Source organism: Sphaerodactylus townsendi, linkage group LG10 (genome assembly GCF_021028975.2).
Source record: "Sphaerodactylus townsendi isolate TG3544 linkage group LG10, MPM_Stown_v2.3, whole genome shotgun sequence".
Classification (NCBI taxonomy): Eukaryota; Metazoa; Chordata; class Lepidosauria; order Squamata; family Sphaerodactylidae; genus Sphaerodactylus; species Sphaerodactylus townsendi.
The window spans coordinates 2,849,792-2,876,284 of NC_059434.1; the positions used below are offsets into that span (position 1 = coordinate 2,849,792).

The 26,493-nt window shown below is 48.7% G+C and overlaps 1 protein-coding gene across 2 annotated transcripts; it reads right to left on the bottom strand.

Moving 5' to 3' along the window:
* Positions 1–919: 919 nt before the first annotated feature.
* Positions 920–24,824, bottom strand: WFS1 (wolframin ER transmembrane glycoprotein). Of its 2 annotated transcripts, none has more exons than XM_048510111.1 (8): positions 24,381–24,824; positions 23,092–23,181; positions 15,250–15,332; positions 12,979–13,123; positions 9,499–9,669; positions 8,430–8,510; positions 4,503–4,648; positions 920–3,402 (listed from the first exon to the last, which is right to left on the bottom strand). In XM_048510111.1, the coding sequence occupies exons 2-8, from the start codon at positions 23,177–23,179 to the stop codon at positions 1,591–1,593; spliced, it is 2,526 nt and encodes an 841-aa protein (XP_048366068.1). In that variant the 5' UTR covers positions 23,180–23,181; positions 24,381–24,824; the 3' UTR covers positions 920–1,590. The 2 variants fall into 2 exon arrangements, with proteins under 2 accessions (XP_048366068.1, XP_048366067.1); XM_048510110.1 differs by lacking the exon at positions 24,381–24,824 and adding an exon at positions 23,421–24,339.
* Positions 24,825–26,493: the final 1,669 nt, after the last annotated feature.

A 26,493-nucleotide genomic window follows, 5' to 3' on the forward strand; every position in this document is an offset into this window, starting at 1 on the left:
CAGAGCCCCCTGCAGCTGCTGCCTGAGGGTGGGGCGGGCGTTCCCATCCATCTCCACTCCTATGATGGGTGTCTGGTGGCAAGAGAAGAAGAGCTGGTTTTCATGCCCCCCCCCCCTCTCACAAGAAGGAGTTTCAAAGGCTCCCTGTGAAGGAGTGGGGAATCAAACCCAGTTCTCCAAATCAGAGTCCGCTGCTCTCAACCACTACACCCTGCTGGATCTCCAAAGAGGTTATGAAGCTGTTTCAAGCCTCCGCTATTCCCTTCGCTGCCCAGCTCTACTGGCCCCTGGAAAGCAGAGAAAGGGGCCACTGAGGGAAGAAGGCGGTTAAGGGCGCGATTGGGGGTGGGGCACATGGGATTCCCTCCCTGCGGCAAATATTACGGATCTCCATTTCATACCAAAAGAGTCCTCCTCCAAGAGTCCACAGCTTCATTCACACAGCTGACACAGAATCTAACCCAGCTAGAACAGTTTTGTTAGTGCCTTGACCTGGACAGCTGAGGCCAGCCTGATCTCATCAGATCTCAGAATCTAAACTCAATGGGCCTTGATCAGAAATTGGATGGGAGACCATCAAGGACTACCAGGAAAGGACAAACCACCACTCAATGTCTCTTGCCTTGAAATTCCCTTCAGGGGTCACCATAAGTCAGCTATGACTTGACAGCAAAAAATAAACAAAAAACCCCCAAACAAAGAAAAAACAGTGAGCAACGGCTAGCCCAGGCCCCCCAGACCCCAGAAGCTCAGCAGGGTCACCCTGGGCCAGCACTTGGTGAAGTCCAAGGTCACAATGCGGACAGGCAAATTACCTCTGCATGGTTCCTTCCTTCAAACCTGCAAGGTCATCCTAAAGTGACTATGAACTAAGGGCAAAAAATATAAGCATATGAAAGAGTTCAAACAAGACGTAAAATCTTTTCACTGCATATTTTAACATTTTAATTTCACGCTTGTATTGATAAGCACAGACCAATAGTGAGAGATTTGTTTTCAATGCTCAGTCAAAATCCCTATGCGTTGCCTCCCCTTAGCGGTGCCATTCAAGCTCTTGACCCATTCTCACAACAGCCATTTCTTTTTGCACGTTCTCCTCCTCCAACACGTAGTCCAATTCTGGTCAGTTGTGATGGTTCGGGTCCCAACATAACCATAGTCAACCAATGACCGTTCTCCTCCTCCAACACGTAGTCCAATTCTGGTCAGTTCTGATGGTGCGGGTCCCAACATAACCATAGTCAACCAATGACACTGTTGATATTTCCTAGTAACCACAGCAGAAATTGAGACTAGGCTGTGCCGTCACCCACAAAGTCAACTTTGAGCTACACAGGCAGCAATATGCAGGAGGGGAGAGACGCCTCACCTGCGGAATAAAGTGCTTTTAAAATCCACCAGAGAAATAGACCCTTGTGGGAAACACCGTTCTCAAGCTTTTAATATGCAGATACTGTCAGTGGCACACGAATTTTATAAACAGCCAAGTGAGTGTGGGACATAATCCTACTAGCATTCATTTTCAACCTTGTTATAGGAGCTTTTAAGTCAACTCTTTGGTCTTGGCAATGCAAATGGCGCCATTCAAGCTCAATACGCCACTGACAAAAACGGGTAAAAGAAAAAATCAAAGGCAAACTTGAGTGCTTTCTGAACTGTGCTTCTCCAGTCGTGCTCCACTTTGACATGCCTGGCGGCAGGCAGCAGTTCAGCCATGCAGTTCAAGCAGGAGATCGCTTTCAGCTCGAAGACCGGCCACTTGCTGCCGAGGCGGCCTTCCAGGATAGTGCTGAACTCAACGACACTCCCTTGCCTCAAGTTCAGCAGCACCTTCCTGAACTCACTGCTGGCCTTCAGCACAATGTCTTTGGTGGCGTCCTCCTCTTCTCTCGCCTTGTTCCCATCCATGCTGTTGAGAGGCATGCCCACGGAGATCTCAAATTTGTAGCGGTCAAACCGCTTCATGTGGCAGTCATGTTTGGTCAGATATTTCAGACGACACAGCTCCTCCTCTTCGAGGGTGATGTTTTCAGGGGCACACGCCGGGTACGTTTCACCGTACAAGCATCTCAGCCAATCTCCAATAAAAAAGGGAAGCATGTTGATTGCAGATTCTGCACTATTGTCAATGTCGGTGATTCTGACATATTTGAACCTTCCAGTCCAGGTCACCCGATGGCCCTCTAGATGACTGCATAACATCTGGGTTCGGGCCATGTTGGTTTCCTTCCAAGCCCGCGGACCACACAAAAACCCATACTGATTCCATGTCAAGGTAGAGTTATATACTTTCATTCCCTCTGAGCGGTAGACGTAAAACCAACAGAATAACACTATGGCAGTTATCCAGACAAGAATGAGTTTCACAATTGAACTCTTTGTTAAGGACTTGACCATTCCAACCATGGAGAAGCTGCTCTTTGTCCACCACCGGAATAGCAAAGGAACCACACACACCACCAGAGTTACCACAATCTTCACTAGTTCCAGTGTTATGAACCACTTTATGAAATGGATGAGACACATCAGTGCAATGCCAATCAATAGAATAGGAAGGGCAAACAGGAACAAAAAGTAACCAACGGAAGCACGAATCAGGCCGATGCCAGTCGAGTGCCGCAAAATAACCACTGAGAGTTCACACCACATGAAACACACCAAGTAAGGAACCAGGTAGTAATATGTGCCCTTGAAGTTCCTCATCTTTGCCATTCTAAAGAACAGATAAAACAAATACAGAAACAAAAGGCAAGGGAAGCTCATGTTGAACACCAAAACAGGGCCAAGAGGGATACTGTAAAAGGTTTTTCCCAGCAGTCTAAGCGGCCCCAAGTTTACAGGCACCACCTGCAGCAAGGAGAGGGCGCCTGCAGCCACCTCCGTCAGCAGTGCTCTCCGTGTGTAAGATTCCGCACTCGTGGCTAAACTTAAGTAGCTCGTCACCATGAAGAAAATGGAGACAGTTGCCAGCTCGGAGCAGGGGATCCAGGCCTTGCTTGCTATGGGAAAGGAAAAAATAACGAAAAAGACAGACAGGAGGAAGTAAAGGTACGGCTCCAAGTGGTTCCATCCAAAGTTCACTTCTGCTTCCTCAACGTCTAGATTTGGCTCAAAACGAAGCAGCAAGTCCGTGAGGGCTCGGAAGTTCTCCCAAGCTTTACTGTCCTGAAAGACCTTCAGGGTGCAGATCACCATGGAAACGAAGGAGAGATAGAAGATGACTAATGGAATAAAAAAGGCAAAAAAGTCAATTGTCAGGTTGCTGATGATGAAGAAGAACATGAGCGCATTGATTTGGTGTGTGGGAACAATAGTGGACAGCCAGTGCATTCCGGCTTTAGAAGCAATGTCTATGAGGTACTCCTTGATTTCCATAATGGCATGAAGGGGATACTTGATAATCTGAAAGGGAATGAATGCAACAGGGTCAGAAACTTGTGTGTGCCTCCTGGACAGAACGTGGAAGTAAACTGAACCAAAACTTGCTCTAGAGGAGAATGCTAAGCTGCTGTTTCTTTTAATTAACTGACTAATGGTGACAGCAGATGTCCCAACCGTCAAGTCCCCCTTTTCACACCAAAACTTTAACATAGTTTCTTTCAGGTCAAACAGGACTTCAGAATACACTGACTGGTCTCAGGTCATTTCTGATATTCCACACTTACCTGAAGAAAGAGCTGCTAACAAAACTCAGCTTCAAGTGTCTATCAAGAATCTGGACCCAGACAACTAACCTCTGAATAAGCAATGCACCGTCTAGGGCTGGTATGTACACTCAACTAGCTGATGTTCCATTCGGTGCCCCTCTAGTACCCAAGTGTTGGAAGCTCCACAGCAAAACTTCATTGGCACCACGACTTCACTATTGCTTTAAGAGCAAAGACTCTTACAGACCAGCTGTCAGGTGTACCCACCAAACAAATGGGAGCATCAATCCAATGAATTAATGTACAAACAAACGGGGCAATTTCTTAGGTATGCAGCCATGAATGGAATAAAGAAACATGCTTCTGGGGGGGGGGGGGGGGGAGAACAGGGATCCTGAACAGGCAGATGTCCCCACGTCCCCTGGCGTGAGGTTTGTCAATCCAGGATAATCCTGATATTTACCTTTTTTTTGTTCCTAAGCATGTGACCACAAATTTAGTGTGTCAGTTAGAGGTCAAGCTGCAGGAAGCCCAGCACAATGACCGCCTTCTACCGTAGCATCTGGACTATGCTTATTTTTTAATATGGAGGAAGAAATGAGAAGTATGATCTTCAAAAGGTCAATGGCACAAATCTGCCAGGGCAAGTTGAAACGAAATTGGTCTTACACTGACGGGAAAAAAACGCTGAACCCCAGAGACCAAAGAGGCATAAACAGGCAGGCAGGACCCCCTCAGATCTATGACTAGGCAATGGTTTGAACAGGAATGATTCCTCAGGTCCTGCTTTGAGAAAAACATCCCTTCCAAGAGGGTACCTGAACAGTGGGCAGGAGGCAGCCCTCCGACACTCACCCTGAGCTGGAGTGGAAGCTCCTCTGGACTCTTGCCTGCCAGCTCATCGTCATCCTCATCTTGCTCAAGGAGTTTGGTTGGGATGATGCCTTTGGCGTACTTCTTGGTTAGTTCAACAAAATCATCCAGGGCAATGTAACTCTTTGCTGGAGGTGGTCAAAACAAGCAGGAGGTCAGCAAAGGCAAGGAACTAGTGAGGCTGGTGCTTCCCAAGTAATAAAAAAAATGAGTAAAAATGGATTACTGAATGGTCTCAAGATCTTTGCTACAGTTTGGGGAAAACTGCGGGAGCAATGAACTTCAGTAACTCTCTCCTCATTCTTACACACACACACCACCCCCACCCCCACCCCCACCCCCACCCTGGAGGAGAGCTCCTCTGGGATCCTTCATGGCAGCCCCACAAAATCCTAAGCCCTATAATCAAACAGAAAACAGGGGACTGCCCCAGATGCCCCACCTACTCAACAGCTAAGAGAATATGAGGAGCCCCGAAGGTATATGAAGATTAAACATGGTTAAAGTGTGGCTAAATCAGATCTAGTGAGACCCCAGGTTGTCACTGAAGTCTTGGATGGAGCTGATGGAGGAATGTGCCTACGTGGGCAATTCCGGCTACTCAGAGGTTCTGCCAGCAGTAGAAAATACGTGTGCACCTCTAGTCAGATTTGCAGAAACTGCACTCATCCCTTGTTTGCAAAGCAAAGAGGGAGAAAGAAAGGGATTGTGCTCCTCTTCCTCCCACACCACACGCCCCCTAAACACATTAAGCTGAATGGGACTGTGCACCTGCTGTTAGCTGCAGTGTGCAGGGAAACTCCGAACACAGACAAGGCAAAACTGGCCAGATCTACCCTGGGTCTGTACCTAGCATGTACTTTTGGCACCTGCTTGTCTGATTTACATGGATACTTTTCAGCTGGCGGATCCTGAGCACAAAATCCTTGGAGAGACCTACTGACTGCATTCTTCAACCTGGCAGAGTGCCGGGGGGGGGGGGGGGGGCTTGCTGAACGAGTCAGAGGAATGGCAAATGCTTCTCCAAGGGCGGGTTGAACCACCCGGGCCCAAGGAAGCAGTGATTAGACCTGCTTTGAAAAAAGCCCCTTCCGGAGTGTTGGAAATTGTTGACCAATCTTCTATCCTCCATTTTTGGGCAAGGTGCTAGAAGCAGCGGCTACTTTTCAGGTTTTATGGGCCCATTTCAAACGGGCTTCAGGCCAGGATTTGGAACAGAGGCCGCTTTGTTGGGTTTGGCCGATGCCCTCGACGAAGAGGGGCGGGGCGGGGGGGGGGGATGTGATTGTCGGGCCTGGGCCTGGCAGCGGGGGGGTGGGGGGCACTTGCAAGGGGGCCGGTGCTTCTGGAATCTCTGCAGGCGCCCAGCGCTCGCCCTCTCCTTTGCCGGCGGCCTCGGGAGCCCGCAAGGGCCCATCTGACCATGTGGGAAGTGTGAACTGTTCCCAAGCCTGTAATGCTTTGTCATGGGAATCGAGAGAGCCGCTTGGCTACGGGGGCGGGGAACCTGGGGGAATACAGGCAGTAGTTTTGAGCGGGAATCTTCAGATTCGTCTTTGCTTATGTCTACCTTTCGAATCAAAATAAAGACTTTAGAGCAAATCTATAGTTTCTATGATTTTCAGACCCAGGGTGCTAGAACGGCTGGATTTCTCAGCGCCCTTCTGAGCCCGCTCTCAGCAGTTGGACCAGGAGGCACTGGGCTACAGTGGTCTGAGTCCTATCTGGGCGACTGTTGAGGGGTTCCCGCTTTGCACTGCAGGCAATAGGCTGGGAGGTGCTGCAGAGTTCCATCTTAACCCCCTTGCTATTTAATATCTCCATAAAGCCACTGGGGGTGGGGGTCATCTGGAAGTGAAGAAGAAGAAGAAGAAGAAGAAGAAGAAGAAGAAGAAGAAGAAGAAGAAGAAGAAGAAGAAGAAGAAGAAGAAGAAGAAGAAGAAGAAGAAGGAGGAGGAGAAGAAGAAGAAGAAGAAGAAGAAGAAGAAGAAGAAGAAGGAGAAGGAGAAGGAGAAGAAGGAGAAGAAGAAGAAGAAGAAGAAGAAGAAGAAGAAGAAGAAGAAGAAGAAGAAGAAGAAGAAGAAGAAGAAGAAGAAGAAGAAGAAGAAGAAGAACAGCAGCAGCAGCAGCAGCAGCAGCAGCAAAAGCAGCAGCAGCAGCATGGCTTTAAATCCCCCCTTTCTCTTCTGTAAGGAGACTCAAGGTGGCTTACAAGCTCCTCTCCCCACAACAGTAGGTGGGGCTGAGAGAGTTCCGAAGAACTGTGACTAGCCCAAGGTCACCCAGCAGGAATGTAGGAGTGCGGAAACACATCTGGCTCACCAGATAAGCCTCTGCCACTCAAGTGGAGGAGTGCGGAATCAAACCTGGCTCTCCAGATTAGAATCCAGATTAGGGCTATAATGTCACCAATATGCAGGTGGTTCCTAGGTCTACCTTTCTCTTCCACCTAATTCCAAGGATGCTGTTGGTGTTCTGAACTGGAGCCTGGAGTCAGTAATTGGATGGATGAGAGTGAACAAGGCAAAGCTCAGCCCTGAGAAGACAGGGGTGCTCCGGGTTAGTAGGAAGGCAGACCAGAAACTTGTGATCTCTCCTGTTTCGGATGGGGTTGCAATCTCCTTGAAAGCCAAGTGCATAGCTTGGGGGTGCTGCTGGACACAGTGGTCACCTTGAGAAAACCAGGTGGCTGCTACAGCTCAGAGTGCTTCTGCCCAGCTTTTGCTGGTGTGTCAGCAAGATCCAGCCACAGTCAGCAAGATCCAGCCACAGTAATCATGACTCAGTTACATCTAGATTGGACTATTGCAATATGCACTACTCTACCCCAGAAGGGTGTTCAGAAGCTGCAGATAGTGTGGCATGCGGTGGCGAGACTGCTGCTTGGGGCTAACTGCTTGGGAGCATAGGACCCCAACACTAGAGCACTTACACTGGCCCCTGATCCGCTTTGGAACCCAATTCAAGGTGTAGGTTTTGTCCTTCAAAGCCCTTCATGCAGTGGGACTGTCTCCTCCCACACATTCCAGTGAGGGAGCTGAGATCAGAGGGTGAGGCCAATCTGGCGGACACAGAAGAGGAGGCCTTTTTGGTGGCATCCTCACGATTATGGAACGACCTCCCACAGGAGGAATGTCGGGCCCCTTCTGCTCAATGGAAAGGGGAAGCTTGTGTGCGTTCTGCTATTCAGATTTCCAGTCCCTGCAATCTGTCAGGGTAACACATCCTTCTGCCTCTCCTGGGCACTTTCTCTTAAGAAAAAAATATTTCTATGTCCATTTTGGCCTGAACTAAAAGGCTTGTTTTCCTCCGCCATCATTTCACATTCGCTTTCTGTAGCAGAGTGATCGTCTTGCCTGCTGCTATGCAGGGTGGCCATCGAAAGAAGGGTCAGGCAGGGGGGGATGCAACAGTCAGAACGGCAGCCAGGACTTGGGGATCCTCACTCAGCCACAAAGCCCACTGTGTGCCCTCGGGCCAGCCACTCTCCCCTCAATCTAACTTATCTCATAGGGTTGTTGTGAAGATAAACAAACATCTTCAGCCTGGGGAGAGGAAACAGATCTTCTGCTCCTGTCCCTTACTGTGGCCATCTGAAGCTGCTAAGCAGATGAGCAGAGTGCTACTGGCAGAACACTGATCCTAAACACAAAATTTTGGATTTTGTGATCTCTTCCTGCATAACAGGGTCTTTGTATCAGGCCTTAAGGAAAGTAAGACCGGGAGCAATCCAAAACTGGCCTACTCAGAAGTCAGCCCCATTTAATTCAATGGCTTACACTCAGGAAGGCCACCTAAGGCTCACCACATTAAAAACTTCCATGTGAGCTAAAATATCTCAGCTAGTCTTTCTTGCTGGCCAGCAATTTTGAAAGCCTCCGTACTGAGATCTAGGAAAGGCACCCTTACATTCGCTGCTCACCAGCCGCTCCAGCATTCTTCTTTGCTTCTGGACAGACTTTGGGACCGGGCCTGGCCGCTTCTCACCACCTGCCCTCAAAAATACAAATGTGATCAGAAAATGGGGAAGCAAAAGTGGAGAGGAAGTCATTTAGAAGATGTAAAGCATCACCTGCTCTTCCAGAGGTGCTAGGAATCAAAAGAACTAGTTCAGGAGGGATCCAAAACAGAACTGTCAACTAATACAACAGCTTTATCAATTGGTGAAATAAAAATCATTAGAACATCAGAAAGAGCCTACTGGATCAGACCAGAGTTCATCTAATCCAGCACTCTGCTACTCGCAGTGGCCCACCAGATACCTTTGGGAGCTCACATGCAGGATGTGAAAGCAATGGCCTTCTGCTGCTGCTGCTCCCAAGCACCTGGTCTGCTAAGGCATTTGCAATCTCAGATCAAGGAGGATCAAGATTAGTAGCCATAAATCGACTTCTCCTCCATAAATCTGTCCAAGCCCCTTTTAATGCTATCCAGGTTAGTGGCCATCACCACCTCCTGTGGCAGCATATTCCAAACACCAATCACACGCTGAATGCCAGGTGAAGTAAGTGTTTCCTTTATTAGTCCTAATTCTTCCCCCCAGCATTTTCAATGAATGCCCCCTAGTTTTAGTATTGTGAGAAAGAGAGAAAAATTTCTCTCTGTCCACATTTTCTACCCCAGGCATAGTTTTATAGACTTCAATCATATCCTCCCTCAGACGTCTCCTCTCCAAACTAAAGAGTCCCAACCGCTGCAGCCTCTCCTCATAAGGAAGGTACTCCAGTCCCTCAATCATCCTCGTTGCCCTTCTCTGCACTTTTTCTATCTCTTCAATATCCTTTTTGAGATGTGGCTTAACTCAGAACCTGAACACAGTACCTTTAAGTGCGTCAGCACTCACAGCTTCTTTATATAAGGGCATGACAATCTTTGCAGTTTTATTCTCAATTCCTTTCCTAATGATCCCCCCAGCACAGACTTTGCCTTTTTCACAGCTTATAACTTCTATCATCATTCAGTGAATCAGGATACAAACCTTCGCCATCTACTTGGTCAACATTTTCTAACAGTTCTGAAACAGCCAAGTGCTTCTTCTTCTCTGGATTTAGCTTCCAGTACATGACCGAGCCAGCTTTCCTCACAACTCTTTCCAAATCAGTCTCAGACGACAGTCTCTTCACTTCTTGCTCATTCTCCGAAGTGATGCCTTAAGATAAGGAAAAGAACCAGGTACGATTGTCACAGTGGGGAGTGTGTATGAAGCAGTGAGTGTTGCTCATCGCTTATTTTGAAAGAACAAAATGTGCTGATAAAAATGTTTCCAGCAACCATGTTCTTCCTTGTGTAGTCTCTACACTCACATTTTATTAAGCTATAGCAAGCAGGACTTTGTAGCGACTCTGCTATTTACAGAAGGAATCATTTTTGAGAACGAACAGACAATCTTGGACATAAAGACTCCCTTTGACAAAATTCTACAAAAGAGCATAGAAGTGGGTCTTGCAAAAACAAAATATGCAGAAAACAAGAGGAACGTTGTCCTCAAAGGCAACTAATTTTACTGCACAGGAAATCCACAGACCTTGTGCAGAAAACTTAAACAAGCAATTCCACTATGATCCCAGGGCTGAACTTTTGGGGCATCTCTGGCCACCAATGACATCCACATACAAGTTTCCTGAGCCACTTAAAAAAACATTTGTGGGGTTGACCACTCTCTCATTACCTTACTCATCTGATACCTGTAGATGTCCAACCCCACCCCACCCCCCATATTTGGGGACACCAGCAAGGCAAGTTTGTGGCTCTGATGACCCAGTCATATATGGAACAATCCTAAGAGAGCCTACTCAGAAGTCCCATGGTCTTCAGTAGGTCAGTGATCTATTTCCCAGAAGTGGCCACAACCCCACGGCAGTGGCGTAGGAGGTTAAGAGCTGATGTATCTAATCTGGAGGAACCGGGTTTGATTCCCCGCTCTGCCGCTTGAGCTGTGGAGGCTTATCTGGGGAATTCAGATTAGCCTGTACACTCCCACACACGCCAGCTGGGTGACCTTGGGCTAGTCACAGCTCTTCTGAGCTCTCTCAGCCCCATCCACCTCACAGAGTATTTGTTGTGAGGGGGGTAAGTCAAGGAGATTGTAAGCCCCTTTGAGTCTCCTGCAGGAGAGAAAGGGGGGATATAAATCCAAACTCTTCTTCTTCTTCTTCTTCTTCTTCTTCTTCTTCTTCTTCTTCTTCTTCTTCTTCTTCTTCTTCTTCTTCTTCTTCTTCCTCTTCTTCCATCACATGCAGCTTCCTGTATGACCAGTCACACTGGGTTTCTCAGTGACAGATTGCCCACTGCAGCGTGTTCCCCACCCTCACCCCACTGGCGTGAAAAGTCACGTCAGAAGTGCTCTCACTTTTCCTGAGGAAAGCAAGAAGCCGGCTTGGGACAAAAGGAAGCAGTCCAGACAAGAAATCTTGCCCCGATGTGCCTTCTTTAACAAGGCTCTGCAAAGGGGAAGTGCATCGGAACAAGATTTCTTCCTCCGGCATATGCTTCCGGTCCCACCATACACCAGAGGGTAATTGGCCAGCAGGAATTTAACAAGAAACGTTCAAGCAAGATCAGACCAGTTTCGTACTTAAAAGATATATGAAAGATAATGTTCGTTTTGTAATTGATGTTTTGGAATTTGTTAACATTAAGAAAAAAATGGCATTTATTTTTCTACACAGAAAAAACCTTTGATAATATTTCATGGATGTTTATGTTAAAAACATTTGAGTACTCAAAATGTGGACCAAAATTCTTTAATTGGATATATAGAATATATACCAAACAAAAAGAAAGAATATTAATTAATGGCACTCTAACAGAAGAATTACAAAATGAGGAAAGTGACAAGGCTGTCCACTATCTCTATTATTATTATTTTTTTGTTATTGGAACTGCTAGCGACAAAGATTAGACAAGATCAAAGAATCAGAGGTTTGAAAATAGATGGAGAAGAATTTAAGATGAAAAGCTGTGCAGATGATGTGGTACTAAGCAATACTCAGCTTTCCACAAAATATTTGATGGACCAAACAGAATTATTTGGACATTTTGCAGGATACAAAGTCAATTGATGGAAAATACAATGAAGTTTTTAACTAAACAAGAAGTAACAGACATTTGATATGATTCCTGGAAGTGATGTTTCATAAGACAAAATATTTAGAGGTCAACCTAAATGGACAAAATGATACTTTATATTAATACAATTATTCCAGACTGGATTATTGTAACTCACTCTACGCTGGCCTTCCTTTTGCTGTAACCCGGAAATTAAAGCTCGTTCAGCACACGGCAGCTAGGCTCCTCTCTGGAGCGTCAAGTGGAGACCGAATTACACTGGTCTTGTATCAACACCATTGGTTGCTGATCGAGTACCGGATCATGTTGAAAGTGTTGGTGTTAACCTTTAAGTCTGTGAGCGGTCTTGGACCTGCATACCTACGGACTGTCTCTCCCCGTATTGCCCCTCTGCTTGTTGGAGGGAAACCTGCTGGAGATCCCTGGCCCCAAGGATCCCTGTCTGGTTGACTTCCACGAGGGCCAGGGCCTTCTCAGCCCTGGCCCCTACCTGGTGGAATAAGCTTCCTAGTGAGATCAGGGCCCTGTGGGACTTGAATGAGTTCTGCAGGGCCTGCAAGACTTCCAGGCCAGTAGGCACGGCCATTATCACCACTGGCCTCCCATGGGTGCAGGAGGGGGGTGGGGCTTTTTTGCCATCTGTAGCTGCTTTTGCTGTTATAGTTGCTGTTATTGTTACTGATTTACTATGTTTGACGGTATTATATTGTCTGCCCCCCGAGCCCTGCTGGGAAGGGCAGGATATAAATACAAATATAAATTTTAAAAAATAAAATACAAGAAGACTTACAAAGATGGTCAAAAATGAGGCTATCCTCCCGGTCTTAACTTGATTCCTTCACGGAAACAGGCACCCATGTGAAGGGAGAAACCAGGATAAAACAGAACTGGATTCTAAAATACTGAATGTAACCCAGTATTATTATGTTGTGCAGAATCGACCTTTGTGACACTCACTGTAACTTCGCATTTACCTGGGCAGGGAAAGATCACCATGGCTTTGGTATCTGCTCAGACCTTTGACTCACATTCCTGTCAGAGAGATCCATCTCTCCATCCTCAAAAACTCACTCCTGGCTAACTTAACCTCCCCAGAACAGCTCTTAACTCTTCTCCAATACTCAGTTCCTACGGGCTAAATGTACCAGGGGTACATTTCTGTGGTCTGCCTGTCATAGGAAAGTATTGTTAGGACTTATGGTACCATTTTCCTTTCTTTGGTAGTTGATGGCTGTGCATATTCCCTCAGTAAGTTTCTCTCCCACAGATCCAATTTCTACGGGGAGTCAGCAACACTTGGCCTTCCAACGTGCTTGCCCCCCTCCCCAAAGGCAACTCGATGCCAAGGTCTGGTAAACAGATATGGCTAAAGACCAGAAGGGAGTTGTACCTCTTCGCTCTGCTAAGCACTGCTTCAGCAGTTTGCCGGCTCCCCTTCGCCCCTGTTTAGCAGCAAGGATCAGCCACTCGACTGCTTTGCAGCTGTTCAGCTCCTCATCTCGGTCTTCTGCTAGGTTCAGGTAGTGCTTCCCCACCTACAAAACAGAGCAAGGTTCATTTAAACAGCTCACACCTTTGCTCCCACTGAGCTAAAGTAGCTGCCTTGAATGCCGATGTGAATGTCTGTGGAGAAACAAGAAAAGAATGGGGGCCAAGAACAAGAGGGGCCGACATCCCCAAGGGAGAGAAGAAGCTCCTCAAGACAGACGGAGACCACCGGCTCATCCATCCAGCTCAGCACTGTGTACTCTGACCAGCCAGAGTGTCTTGCGGGGAAGAAGCATTCCTAACATCCGCTACCCGAGTTCCTGAGGACAGCACTGGTGGCCTTCCACAACCAAAGCCCTACTGGCCCCTCCACAGCTGACCAGCATCCCCAGTGGTTGCAACACAATCTCTCCCCCTGAGTATAGGGAGGACCTGAACCAACATCTTCATTTAAACAGGAAGTTCATAAATTTAGTCCATTTTTTACCATAATGAGCAATTATTTGGTACAGCAAAAAAAGATCAGTAGAGGACAACACTACATGTTGAAATTGGTTTCACACACGCTTAACAGTCACAGTTTCCCCCAGAGAATCCTAGGGCTGTAGGTGGTACAAATTCTTATCAGAGATCCCTCCCCCTCCCCTAAAGATCAAAGGATGCCCCAGGGAGAGTTCCTGACTGGTAAACCAGTGTAATGCTCTCAGCAGTGACTAGAGTTGACTCTCCCTATTACCATTATTTGTTTCTTTCACCAAGGAGAAAGTACCACGCCAGGGCAGACTGAAGCAAGCTATTTCATAAGGATAATGTTTGTGTGGAAAAACAGCTGCCCCAAGAGGATCTATTTTTATAATGCTCCATTTCATGAAGCAAACTGCAAGTGTGGTAAAACCAAGACAAAAACCTCAAACCCAAACCAATTAAAATAGCCAGCAATAATAAGCTTCCAAAATCCAAGCAGATGGCCTCAAAGCTGCAGTACTGAAATAAAAACCTTATTCTTGTCAGCCAAATACCATTCTCAAAAAACCTCAAACTTGCATTACATCTAGAACTGCAGAAGGAATATGGCTCTTCTACTATCCCCTGGAAAATGGTTCCAAAACATTAAAAGGGCTACTGGAAAAGCCTGCCAATGGGCAGTCATCACTTGTATCTTGGCAGAAGTGACCCACGTACCCTGGGGGGAAGGGGGGGAGAGGGGAAGGAAAGGGGCTCATCATCTGGACTAAATATATGAACTTGCCCTTTCCCTCTTCCTCCCCTCCCCCCCAGCGTGGGTGGGACTCGACCAGATGATGGCCCCCTTCCCCTCTCCCCCCTCCGCTGACTTTCAGCAGTGGCGGAGCAGCAGTGGTGTAGGAGGTTAAGAGCTCGTGTATCTAATCTGGAGGAACTGGGTTTGATTCCCAGCTCTGCCGCCTGAGCTGTGGAGGCTTATCTGGGGAATTCAGATTAGCCTGTGCACTCCCACACACGCCAACTGGGCGACCTTGGGCTAGTCACAGCTTCTCGGAGCTCTCTCAGTCCCATCCACCTCACAGGGTGTTTGTTGTGAGGGGGGAAGGGCAAGGAGATTGTAAGCCCCTTTGAGTCTCCTGCAGGAGAGAAAGGGGGGATATAAATCCAAACTCCTCCTCCTCCTCCCCCCCTCCCCCTCCTCCTCCTCGGATATGAGAGGATTTGGCAGATGACAGGAAAAGGGGAACATGTCCCAGTTGACAAGACAATGCAACTGACACTCCTTTGCCCTGACCCAGTAATGCACATTTGGAGGTAGAATGTGGATATGGCATCCATGGAGTGGGCACCCACGGGCACATTCTGACCCAGCTTAGTCATTTGCAACTCTGCAGGGCAAGAGATGGAGCTGGGCCATGACTGGCATTTGCCAGAGCAGAAAGACATCTTCCTTGCCAGGGCACCCAGGAGATGCTTTGCTCTTCCCCTTCTAAGCAGCAGACGAGTGGAGGAACATCTCTGAACAGATGTGGAGGAAAAACCCCAGCCGAACACAGACAAGGATCGCTGAGTGCCTGGGTGTGGCAACTTTGCCATGGAAACAACCCAGCCCAGCACTCTTTTTAAAGCAACAGAAATCAAGTAATTCTTCAGAACTATAATAAGTGAACCCTTTCTGAGATGAGGTGTCAATGCATGAGCCAGTTACCTCTGCCTGTGCTTTGGACTCTCCTGCTTTGGCTCTTTCCACCAGTTCCTCAAAGAGATCCTCTGATTCCCCATTCATGGTTTCTAGAAAAAGAAAAAAACAGTTAAGAGGGATTTGTGGTTTACATGCGTTTGGTACATGAGGAGCTTTGTGGTGCATCCAGTTGTGTGGATCAGGCCTCTGAGAGGATGGCTTTCCTGAATGCAAGTCAATTCCCTTAACAGCACTGCCAACAAACTATTCTGGAGCTCCCTGTCCTGTTTTAGTCAAAGAAGCTCATCACAACTTTGATGTTTCACAGATGCCCATGTCACATGCACTATGCTGGCACACTGGTCTACTGGTACCAGTTGAAAGGGGCCTTGTTCAACTGTGTAAAAAGAGCGTCTAAAGATATTCCATAAAAAACACCTTAGGGTAGTGCACCAATTCTTTTTGGTATTTTTTTGGATCCAAATTTATTAGACATGAAAATTTTAAGAAAGTCTGGGGAAAAAACTGCACCCCATACCAATATGGAGTTATCATCGTCCCCCACCCTGCCAGCTTTTTTCAAATACCTGAAACTTTTGGGGTCTATATAACATTGTGGGAAACCTTGCAGGGCTCTTGGGGAGACAGTTTTTTTGAGACAGAACCACCAACTTTGAAGCATAGCTACAGGTGACTTGCCTTACAAAAACCACCAAGTTTCATGAAGATGAAATTTCATGAGTTCCCAAAGAGGGAGTCCCCAACTTTGGGGCCCCATAACATTTATACCCCCTGACCCAGTCTTCACCAAACTCAGGGTTTCTTGAAAGGAGACGCACCAGCAACTGTGCTGCAAATTTGGAGCCTCTATCTTAAAAAAATAGCAACCCACCCCCACCCCCCCGAACCCTGGAAAGTTTCCCCACTACCTTAAAGGGAATAGCTCCATGTTAACCTATGGCAAATCACATCAGGAGTGGGGGGGGGGGGGTTGTTTTTCTAAACAGAGGCACAATTTCAGTGGAGCTGCAAGTGGTACCAGTATCTCCTTTCAAGAACTCCCCTGTTAGTGAAGAGGTCCAATGTTATGGGTCCCCAAATGAAGGAAAACTGAACATTTGGTGCCACTGTCTTACCTCTCCCACCCACCCACCCCGCCCTGGAACTATAATGTACCTGAAATAGTGTTTTTCCCAGTTCAGCATATTTGAATGCACACCCCTAACTGACATACTAAGCATTATTAGCTCCACTGGCTGCATCTCCTTTCTTTCTCCCTACAAGAGTGGAGAATTTCTATGCCTCATACATGTTTACATCAAAGACTCCAGTTTCACCACCAAATGAGCTCTGACAAAACAAATACATAATTTAAAAGCTCACCCCCTTAGCTCTTGTGACGAGACACACAGCACAGCAGTGTTCACTCAGAACCTCTGAAAACAATGCATGTTTTCACTTCTTCACAGAGATTGTGGAACAGCAGTGCCTCCAAAAACCCTTGTGACTGCTTCCTCCACACCCATTTTTGAGTATGTTAATCAGATCTTCTTGAGATGTACAGTGGAATCTCGGTTTTCGTTGGTAATCCATCCGAAAAGAATCGATGAAAACCGAAACTGATGAAAACCAAGGCAAACTTTTCCATAGGAATCAATGTAAATCCAATTAATCCGTTCTAGGCACTCCAAAAAACATACCAAAAACACATTTTTTGTGAATAAACATAGTATTTAATGCTGAAAACAGTAACAAACAATAACACTAGGACAAGCTTCAGAGCCAGTGGACCAATGTTGCACCAGAAAGCTGTCCAAAGAGGTCTGTTTCTGACGCCTCTTTAAGATTTGTCTGAAATGGGGCAAGACATTGTCATTAAACAAGTTGCAGACACGGCCTGCAACAGCTTTGTCTGGGTGATTTTTCTCCACAAACCCCTGCACCTGACTACAAATGGGTGAAAACCGAGACAAATTTTTCACTGAAAAAATCGATGAAAACCGAAGGCAATGAAAACCGAGGTTCCGCTGTACTTACTCTCATCCACTGCCTAACCATCTTCGATTCTTCATGGTTTTGAAGTATTCATCACTGCTCCAAAATTCTGGTGGAAGTGGTCATGACTGCCAGCTTTAATTACCTTTGTGTGTGTGAGGCTAGTGAAAGAATCGGGACCACAAGGCCAACCCCCTGCCATGCAGGAAGACACAATCAAAGCACCCCTGACAGACGGCCATCCAACCTCTGTTTAAAACCTCCAAAGGAGACTCCTCCACACTCCGAGGCTGTGTATTACACTATCGAACAGCCCTTACCATCAGGGAGTTCTTCCTAATGTTTAGGTGGAATCTCTTCTCCTGTACTTTGAATCCGTTACTCCAGTCCTAGTCTCTGGAGCAGCAGAAAACAAGCTTCCTCCATTTTCAACATGATGTCCCTTCAAATATTTAAACACCGCTATTTTGGGGGGTCTGTAACAGGCTCCCACAATGAGATCATTGTTTCTCTCCCCCTTAATGTTTACCCAGATGCTCTCAACCTGGCTTTCAGAATTGAAGTCAGGGACCTGCTCACAGGTGTAATCATCCCTGACATATAATGTTACTCTTCCCTGTTTTCCTAGTTGGTCTATTTTTCTGAAATAGGTCATACCTCTCAATTATAACATTTCAGTCAACAGACTCATCCCACCAGTTTCAGTGATGCCTGTCTTATCAACTTCAACAGACCTTTATTAGGCATATCAGTAAACATAAAACAAAATACAGGACAGTGTGGGTGTTAAAACAGGACAAAGCACGTAAGGTTGGTACCGAAGAGGTGGTCAAACTTCCATTAAGTCTTTGACTTGAGAACTTCTAATAAAAATTCAGTGGTTTTTCTCGTTATCCCGTCTTTTCTATCATTCAGCAGGTGAATAGTCTTTGTATGCTCCGAGCAACTTTTTTTATTCCCTAGAGCCAGGACAAGTAGGGAGAGTTTTGGTAACGCATACCTCGGACAAGAAAATATAATATGCGCGAGGGTCTCAACAGTATCCTGACAATCTGCACATGTTCTCTCTTGAAGTGGAATATTCAACTGTTGGCCCTCAAGAACAGCAGAGGGGAATGCATTACATCTAGCTCGAGTGATGATCCATCTCTGCCTGGGCTCTGGCAGTTGGGATAGATATTTAGCTACCTGTCTTATCTTTATATAACTGGCTAAAGGTTTGAATCCTCAACGACAAACTTTTAGCCAATCGCCATGCAAAACACATACCCTCGCAAGCCCAGTATGCTCTGCATGGCCATTGGCTTGTGCCCCACCCGACGCCTCCCAAAACTACCCACCCCACAGCCACCTGCAAGGTTCCCCCACCTCAACTCTTCCACTACACTCCTCCCCCACAAGCCACCTCAGAGGTACCAAGCAGTGGAACAGTGGTGGTGGACCTATTGGTACCTCACTCATCTTGCCCCAACTTACCCACAAGACCAGTCCACTGCCTAGGCTGGTGTCCACCTGGCCTACTACCATGCTTCCCACCCACGACCACCCTCCCAACACCCACACAAGCCATCTCGGTCCGCCCCAGGACTGAACAGTAGCAGCAAACCCGTCCATGCCTCGCCCACCTTCCCGACTCACCCACAAGCCTGGCCTGGCCCCGAGGTCTGTCTGGCTGCTAGGCCCACTTCCAGGCTCCCCACCCGTGACAACCCTCCCACCTCCCAACACCCACACAAGCCACCCTGGCTCACCCGACGCCAGCAATGCAGAGCAACAGCAGAGTTTATACAATTATACAACTGGAGATTTATAAGAGCCCATTTCTCTTGACTCCCCCTACCTCTCCTGCCTGCTGTCTTGCCCACCCTCAGTTCTTCTTCAACTTGCCTCTTGATCCCCTGGCATTTACAGCATGTATGACTTTATCAGAATAAAATTAAGAAGTTCTATATATGAAAAGCTCCATTTTGAACCACTGTTGTCAAATCCTGTCAAAGCTGTCAGCTCAATCACTCCCTAATTTATTTTATGAGGGACTGGCAAGGGTAATTTACATGCTTCGCTCAAAGAAAGATCTGAAACGCAAGTCTTCTCCATTAACTGCTAAATACCTTTCTTCTTGACACTGAATCTCCTCCCACACTCAAATAAATTGTGCATATGTACAATTGCAGACAGCCTTTACTAAAGACTTTATAGTCATGGTGAACAGCGTGCGGCAGGAGATCCTCATGTCATCTGGAAGCCATCACGTTGCTCCCAATTTCTCCCACAATGTGCTGGGTGGGAGAATCAGCACTAATATTGTGTCCTGTGTAATGCCCAAAATGCCATCAGGGATGGAGCAGAGCATTCCTGAAATGCATCAAAGGGAAGGTATATTTCCCTCCCTCCCACGCTGAAGGCATTATGCAAAAGTATGGAGAGGAAGCCTGTGATCCTTATGAGGGGGAGGTCAGGATGTGGAGGCTAAGGAGGGTGCCCCGTGTGCTGTGGCCAAATGGGCTCCAGGGGAACCCCAGACACGTCTTAAACCTGTAGATGTAAGGTTGTTTCGGTTTGCTAACAGCCTGAAGTCAACCTTGAGTCTACATTCCTTCATCTGGGCGTTGTGCCCAGACCAGCTCGTATCTCCTTCTTAACCTTGCTGCGTGCTTGCCATCTTTGGCTTCTATACTGTGTGAATCTCTGTCTTGGTGGGAATAGTGGGATAGGAAAGCAGGGTTGTTTTGGGCCGGGATTTCCCCGGGAAAACGTTTGCCTGTAAAAACAGCAGCTGGGGAGAGTCTGCTCAGATTCCGCATTGTCTGTAGAAGATCATGATTGCCAGTCAATAAAGAGCTTTTAAGTTATTGTTGGCCTGGACTTTTCTGGTTTCTTACAGTAGAGACTCCTCAGAAATCCTGGTCAGTGACTGCCATGGATTTCATCATCGACCTGCCCTCCCCAGCCAAGGGAAAATTTGGTGGTGGAGGACACGTGTGATTTGGTGGTGGAGGACACGTTTTCAGAACATGCCCACTTAGTGCCCTCAAAGCAACTCCCTACAGCACAGAAGTTGGCTAAATTGTGAATCGTATCTACAGACTACATTCAACTCTAAGCAAACTCATTTCTGACAGAGGAGCCCAAATAGTGTCCACATTTTGGTGATGCTTTTTGAAACTGTTAGGTGTTGAGCAGGGATTAAGCTCTGCCTACCATCCACAGACTGATGGCCAGGTGGGAAGGGCAAACAAGGTGTTGCAACAGTACCTGAGATGCTATAGCAATTATCATCAGGGCAACTGGACTGACCTTCTGCCGTTTGCATAACATGCCTACAATATTCTGTGCATCAGAGTACTGGACAGCCCCTTCCCAAGTGGTCTGTGGTCAGGAGGGGAAACTGTTTCCATTGCTGAGGGGGAGGAAGAAGGGCCAGCAAGGGACCTGCAAGACTGGCTGGGGCACATTCAAAAGTCTTGGCCCCATATCTACAAGGTTTTGGTTCAGGCCAAAGAGACTTATATGTCCCAAGTTGACAAGAATGCAGGATGCCTGCTTTCAGGCAGGAAACTTGGTTTATATTTCCACCAAGAATCTGTACGATACACAGGCTAGCAGCAAGCTGGGCCACTGCTATTTAGGGCCCTTTGAGGTAGTGCTTGTTATAAACAAAGTGGCGGAGGAAATTGAGTTGCCTAAAACTTACAGCTCTGTACACCTTATGTTTCTTTCCAACCTCCTGAAAAGGGGACCTCCGGTGGATCAGCAGGAGCAACATGAAATGACCCTCATCTTGGACTCTAGAATGCGCCAAGGCTGCTCACTGTATCTAGTTGATTGGAATCATTTCCCTGAGGGGGAGAATGCCTCCGATGTTCAGGCTTCTCGTTTAATGCATCAGTTTCACCGTGTATACCCTGAAAGCCTGGAGGCCCCGGGGAGACAGCTTAGGGGGGGCAGAAGGTCATGACCTGGCCTTGTTCCAGCCAGATCCTGTCATTTCTCCCGATTGGGATGTGGGAACCTTCTCATGGGGATGCTTCTCTTCACTGGCTTGTTGCTTTTGCTTTCCGGCACAGACTAATGAGTTTGGTAAGCAGCTGCTTGCTTTGCACTTCCAAGCATTGGGAAGTATGGATTGCAGAGGGGTACCTCTGCCTTCCCCTGAAACGATGGGGCACCTGCTCCCCCCTTGGGAACTGGTGTCTGACAATGTGCAACTCCTTCGCATTGGGACAGGGGGTTGGGGGACCAGTGTAGTCTGCACCCAAACCTGAACCTGAGCACTGTGTACTGAGAGCTTCGGCTTAGAAGCAGATGGAAAATCTACATAGTCATGGGCCATAACATCCACCCGGCTTTTAGGCAAAAGGCTTTTTCCCCCTTGAACCACAACTTTTCACTGAGGTGCTTAAAAGATTCCAGTCTTCAGTATCCAAGCCATTTCACAGCATCCTGTACCAGCAGAGCCAGCAAGTGCATGCTCCTTCCGAAAATATGCCTGAAAATAACATGCATGTCTATCAAACTAAAGGCTGCTTGCTGGAAGAAGAGGAGGGAGAGATACTAAAAATAGCAAAGAACATATTTTCAGATGCTCTGTTAGGCTTTCAAGGCATTTGTCAATTGTGACATTAACTCTCCTGTTTCCAGAAAAGGAAATAGTGTCAGCAGACAGGCCTATTCGCATCTCTGCAGTTCCAAAATGCTTTCTGCTTTTCTCTCTGCTACAAAACAGAAGTAGTATTTAGCAAGAGAGAGGTTACATTTTAAGAAGACATCTTAGTTCTAAACATTTTACATGTTTGTGGAAAGGGTGTACAATAGGGCTTCCAATACAAATCATCTACGAAACAGGCAGGCAAGTTTCTTGTCCTCACAGATCCACCTTTCAGCGGCCGGAGTTTCCAAGGCAGGTCTATGTGGATTCCAGCAACTTATTATGGCTGAGCTCATCTGTTAGCCGATTTAAGGTGGGAAGATTCTGCAGCTTGTTGCCCCAAGTGAGACACCTGTGGGGGTCAGGAGTCTTAAAATGCCAATCTAGAGATCCTGAGGAGTTCTGCATGCACAGCAGCTTCTCTCCTCTGCGACAAAATTCAGAAATGGAGTTCTAATTAAAGATATCCACTAGAAACAAGAGCCCTGGGCACCCTGATGAAACCCCACCCCCTCACCACACTGGGCAGGGGAAACACAGCTTTCACAAATACATTTTCATAGCAAGGTCAAAAGCTAGCCTAAGCAATATGCCTGTTTCCAAAATAATGCCCCTACCCCCCAGGACTTTTGTGATGGCTGACCCGTATTTCAAATGCTCATCAATAAAATACACCAAAGCAACCAGAAAGAACAAATCACATCAGTTCTGCCAAATCTGTTTCTTGGCCACCTTCTGGGGCTAAACAGCCCTTCTGCATAAGGAAATCTCACCCAACTTGCGAAGCATCAGAAGACAGGTTTCCTGGGCAAGGAATTCCACAAGGAGGGAATTGCTATTGAAAAGGCCTTAACGTTCAAAGATGGAGTCTCTCCTGAAAGCCCCCCCCCCCCCCCCCCCCGGGGAAGTCTGGGCTGCACAGTTAAATCCTCCCACTGATTCCAAAAGGAAAAAAAGTCTGGGCTGCACAGATAAATCCTCCCACTGATTCCAAAAGGAAAAAAAAATAGCACATTAGGCTACACGGGACAATTAACATCAATTGTGGGTATAATTGCAGCCTGTGGACAATCCTAGCCCCCCACCTTCTTCTGTAAAGGGCACACTGCAATGAAGAAAGCTCTGCACTAAATTCACAGTTCACTTGCCTGAGATGACTGGCACCTGGGATGGAAAAAGGAGCAGAGGCAACATAATCTCTGGAAAGGGGTTTCAGGTTTCCTCACCTTGGCTTTCCATAGTAGAAGCATTTAGCTGAGACCTTCCGAGAGGAGCGTACTTGGGGCTTGGAGCAGGATCATGCACTGAGTCCATTTCTGTGGCAGATTAAAAAGAAAATAAAGCAGACATGCTGGGGTTAACCTGCACAGCCCAAGGAACCAACGTCTAGGACATGTAAACAAAAGAAGAGTTGGAAGGCTGGGAGCTGCTGGAGGGTTATCACAAGGTCTCCCTCTTCACTTCTGAGAAAAAGCAAAGAGCACCAAGAAATATTTTTCACCACAGTGCACTGAGGAAGAGGCACAGGAGGGAGAGAAAGCTGCTGATTCATCACCTAAAGTTTGTTTGGCAAATGCCTCCTTGTTCAGCATTTTGGATGGCCCCTCCTTGAAACTGCAGGCACGGTGTAAGCAGCATTGACACCCGTTAAAAGAACACGCTCACGTTTATAAGCATAACACCGCAAGATTTATGCTGTGCTTATTTGAAGGGGAGGTTTCATCGGGTTTCACGCAAACGGCACCATCTGTATAAAAGATTCATTTCAGGAAGACTGCCCAAAGACCACTGGCTGACAAGCTGCATTTCTGCTTGCAGGAGAAGAGTGCCTCCTCTGCTTCCAAGACTTCCAGGCGGGGACCCACACATCTCTAGGCGAGGACGCAGAGGGGTTCCTTCCTAGGACCAATCAACCGGGGGGGGGGGGGTCCGCTGCTCTTGGGCAGCCCCAGGTAGGGAGGGGCTCTTCTACGGACATGACCGTCTTGCCCCCAAAGGGTCCGAATGATGGATGGCCATTGGTCAGATTTCAGGGGACCCAGCAGGCCGGGGGGGGGGGGGAAGGGAAGGCGTAACCCCAACTGTCCCTGCGAGGAAGCCTCTGGGTGGGGGTGGGAGGGCAGAGCTTTCGCCCGGGAGGGGGATCCAGGCAGCCCCTGGGTGCAAAGCCCTCCTCCGCAGCCCCCAGAGGCACGAAGCCAGGCCAGCAGCAGGAGATGCGGGGGGGGGGGCTCTCTCCTCCTCGTCTCCCCCCCCTCCCCCCCACTCCGCCGCCGCCCCTCCTTGCAACAACTCCCAGCAGCGTCACGCGGGGACTCCCGACCGGGCCCATGACGCCCCCCCTCCCCCACGCGCGCAGAAAGGGGCTCCGTTTCGGGGGGGGCGCCCGTCTCCCCGAGGCCCCTCCCTTGCCCAGCCGCTTCCCGGCCCGGGGGACACCGTGAGCCCGGCCGCGTCCCGCCCCCCACCCCCCACCCCCAACCGGGCCCCGCGGGTCAACGGCCCCGCCGCTCACCTCCCCGCCTCTGCGCGGCCGGAGCAGGCCCGGAAGCGCCAGACCCCCCCCCCCCCCGCCCGCTCCGCTCCGGCCAGGCTCCTCCCGCGGCGCGCCCAGGCAGGCAGGCAGGCAGGCAGGCAGGCAGGAGGAGCGCTGGAGCCCGGCCGGGCGGCGATGGGCTCGGTTGGCTGGCAGGGAGGGAGGGAGGGAGGGCGCCGCCCCTCGGGCAAGGCTGGGAGGGCCTGGCGGGGCCGGGTCGGGGCAGGCCGCGCCACCAGCACGGAGCGGGAGCCGCCGGGCCTGGCCGAGGGGCTGGGGAGCGAGGCGGGCCGGCTGCTGCTGCTGCTGCTGCTGCTTCACGGCGGCCTCTGAGGCGGCCTCCGGGCCTTCCTTGGCGCCCCTCCTCGTCCTCCTCTCGGCCGGCGGAGGCTCCCGGCGGGCTTTGCTTTAAATGAACGGCTGGGTGGTCCCACTCCAGAAGAAGGCTTGGATTCGTGCCCACCCCTTCCTCTCATGTGAGACTGACTCGCCTTGCCCTCCCCCCCCCCCCACAACACACACCCTGTGAGGGGGGGGGGATAATCACCTGTGAGGTGGGTGGGGCTGAGAGAGCTCTGAGAAGCTGTGACTAGCCCAGGGTCACCCAGCTGGCCTGTGTGGGAGTGCACAGGCTCATCTGAATTCCCCAGATAAGACTCCACAGATCAAGTGGCAGAGCTGGGAATCAAACCCGGTTCCTCCAGATTAGAATGCACCTGCTCTTAACCACTATGCCACACTGAAAGTGATGCTGTTTCACGGTGGGGGATAATCCACCCCAAAATAGCATCACTTTCAGTGTTGTTTAACTGGGGACCCCAGATTCTCCCTTTAAGGTGGATTTAAAAGGAGAATTTGGGCTCTCTAGTTTAAACACCATTGAAAGTGATGCTGTTTGGGGGTGGATTCCAGCATCACAGCAGCTGCCCGGGGGGGGGGGGGGGACTCAGATTTTGCACCAGGCTCCATTTTCCCTCTATGCCTCTGCCCAGAAGGGAAGGCAGAAGGAACTGCCAGCTGGGAGCCCAACTGGTGGAGGACAGGGGAGTCTGCCGTCCCTGGCCTCAGAGAGCTGCTTTTATAAGCACTAGGCTGGGGGCGGGGCTTGGGGAGGTGTGACCATGCCCTAGGGACCGCGTGGAGGTGCCAGGCCCCCATCCCCAACCCATAAAAAAAAAAATCTATACCTCTAAGTGTCCCCCAAGCGGGAGATCAAACCATGTTCCTTCCCAGACAGAGGGGATGCACCTGCTCTTAAGCACTTTGCCACTGCTGCTCCGTAGAGTTCATTTAGAAGTAGGACAGCGTAAGGGTTTCACTATCGTTTGTAAGTGTAATGGCTTCAGATGGGCACAGTCCTCCTTTCTCTAAAGTTCCTTCAATGGAGCTAGTCACAGAGACTTCTTGTCCTCACTTGGCCCTTAGGCAAATAACTTCCACAAAGGCAAGGACCTGTGATAATTCAGCTTGTGTTGAATGTGAAGGAGGGAAGGAGTAATTTAAGGTGGGGAGGCTGAACCTGTCCCCTGCTTGGTACTTTAAATAATATTTGTAAAGCACCTTTAAAACTAGACATGTGCAATGACGGGACTGCAAAGGAGAACCCCACCAACAGGTGCAGTTTCTCAAGGAAGACATCTGCCCTCCCCAATGCCCTTCTGGCAACAATGAGGAACCGCCGGGCCTGGGTATTACACCCTCCCCCCCCCCCACATTAAGCTAAATGATGTAGTAGTGCACTGCCGACCCAGCAGCGCCGTGGTAGAACGTTGGGACGCCAACGGACCCGCGGCCTTGCCGGTCGCATCGCACCCCCACTCCTCATCCCCCCATGAGTCACGGGTCATGAACTGTCTGGCTCAATCACCGGGCGCAGTGACAATGGTCTTGCCCCCAGGTGAGGATTAATGAGGCTCAGACGCCAGTACGCCCTCTCCTCCTCGCGATGAAGCGCTGTAGGACATTGAGATCCATACATCCACATGATGATCTCCCGACCTCCCCGCCTCCCCGCTTCTCCCGGAACTCCCCCCGGTCCCTCCCTCCTACACTCTGCATAGAGTAACAATAAAAGGTGCCAGGGAACTCCGGC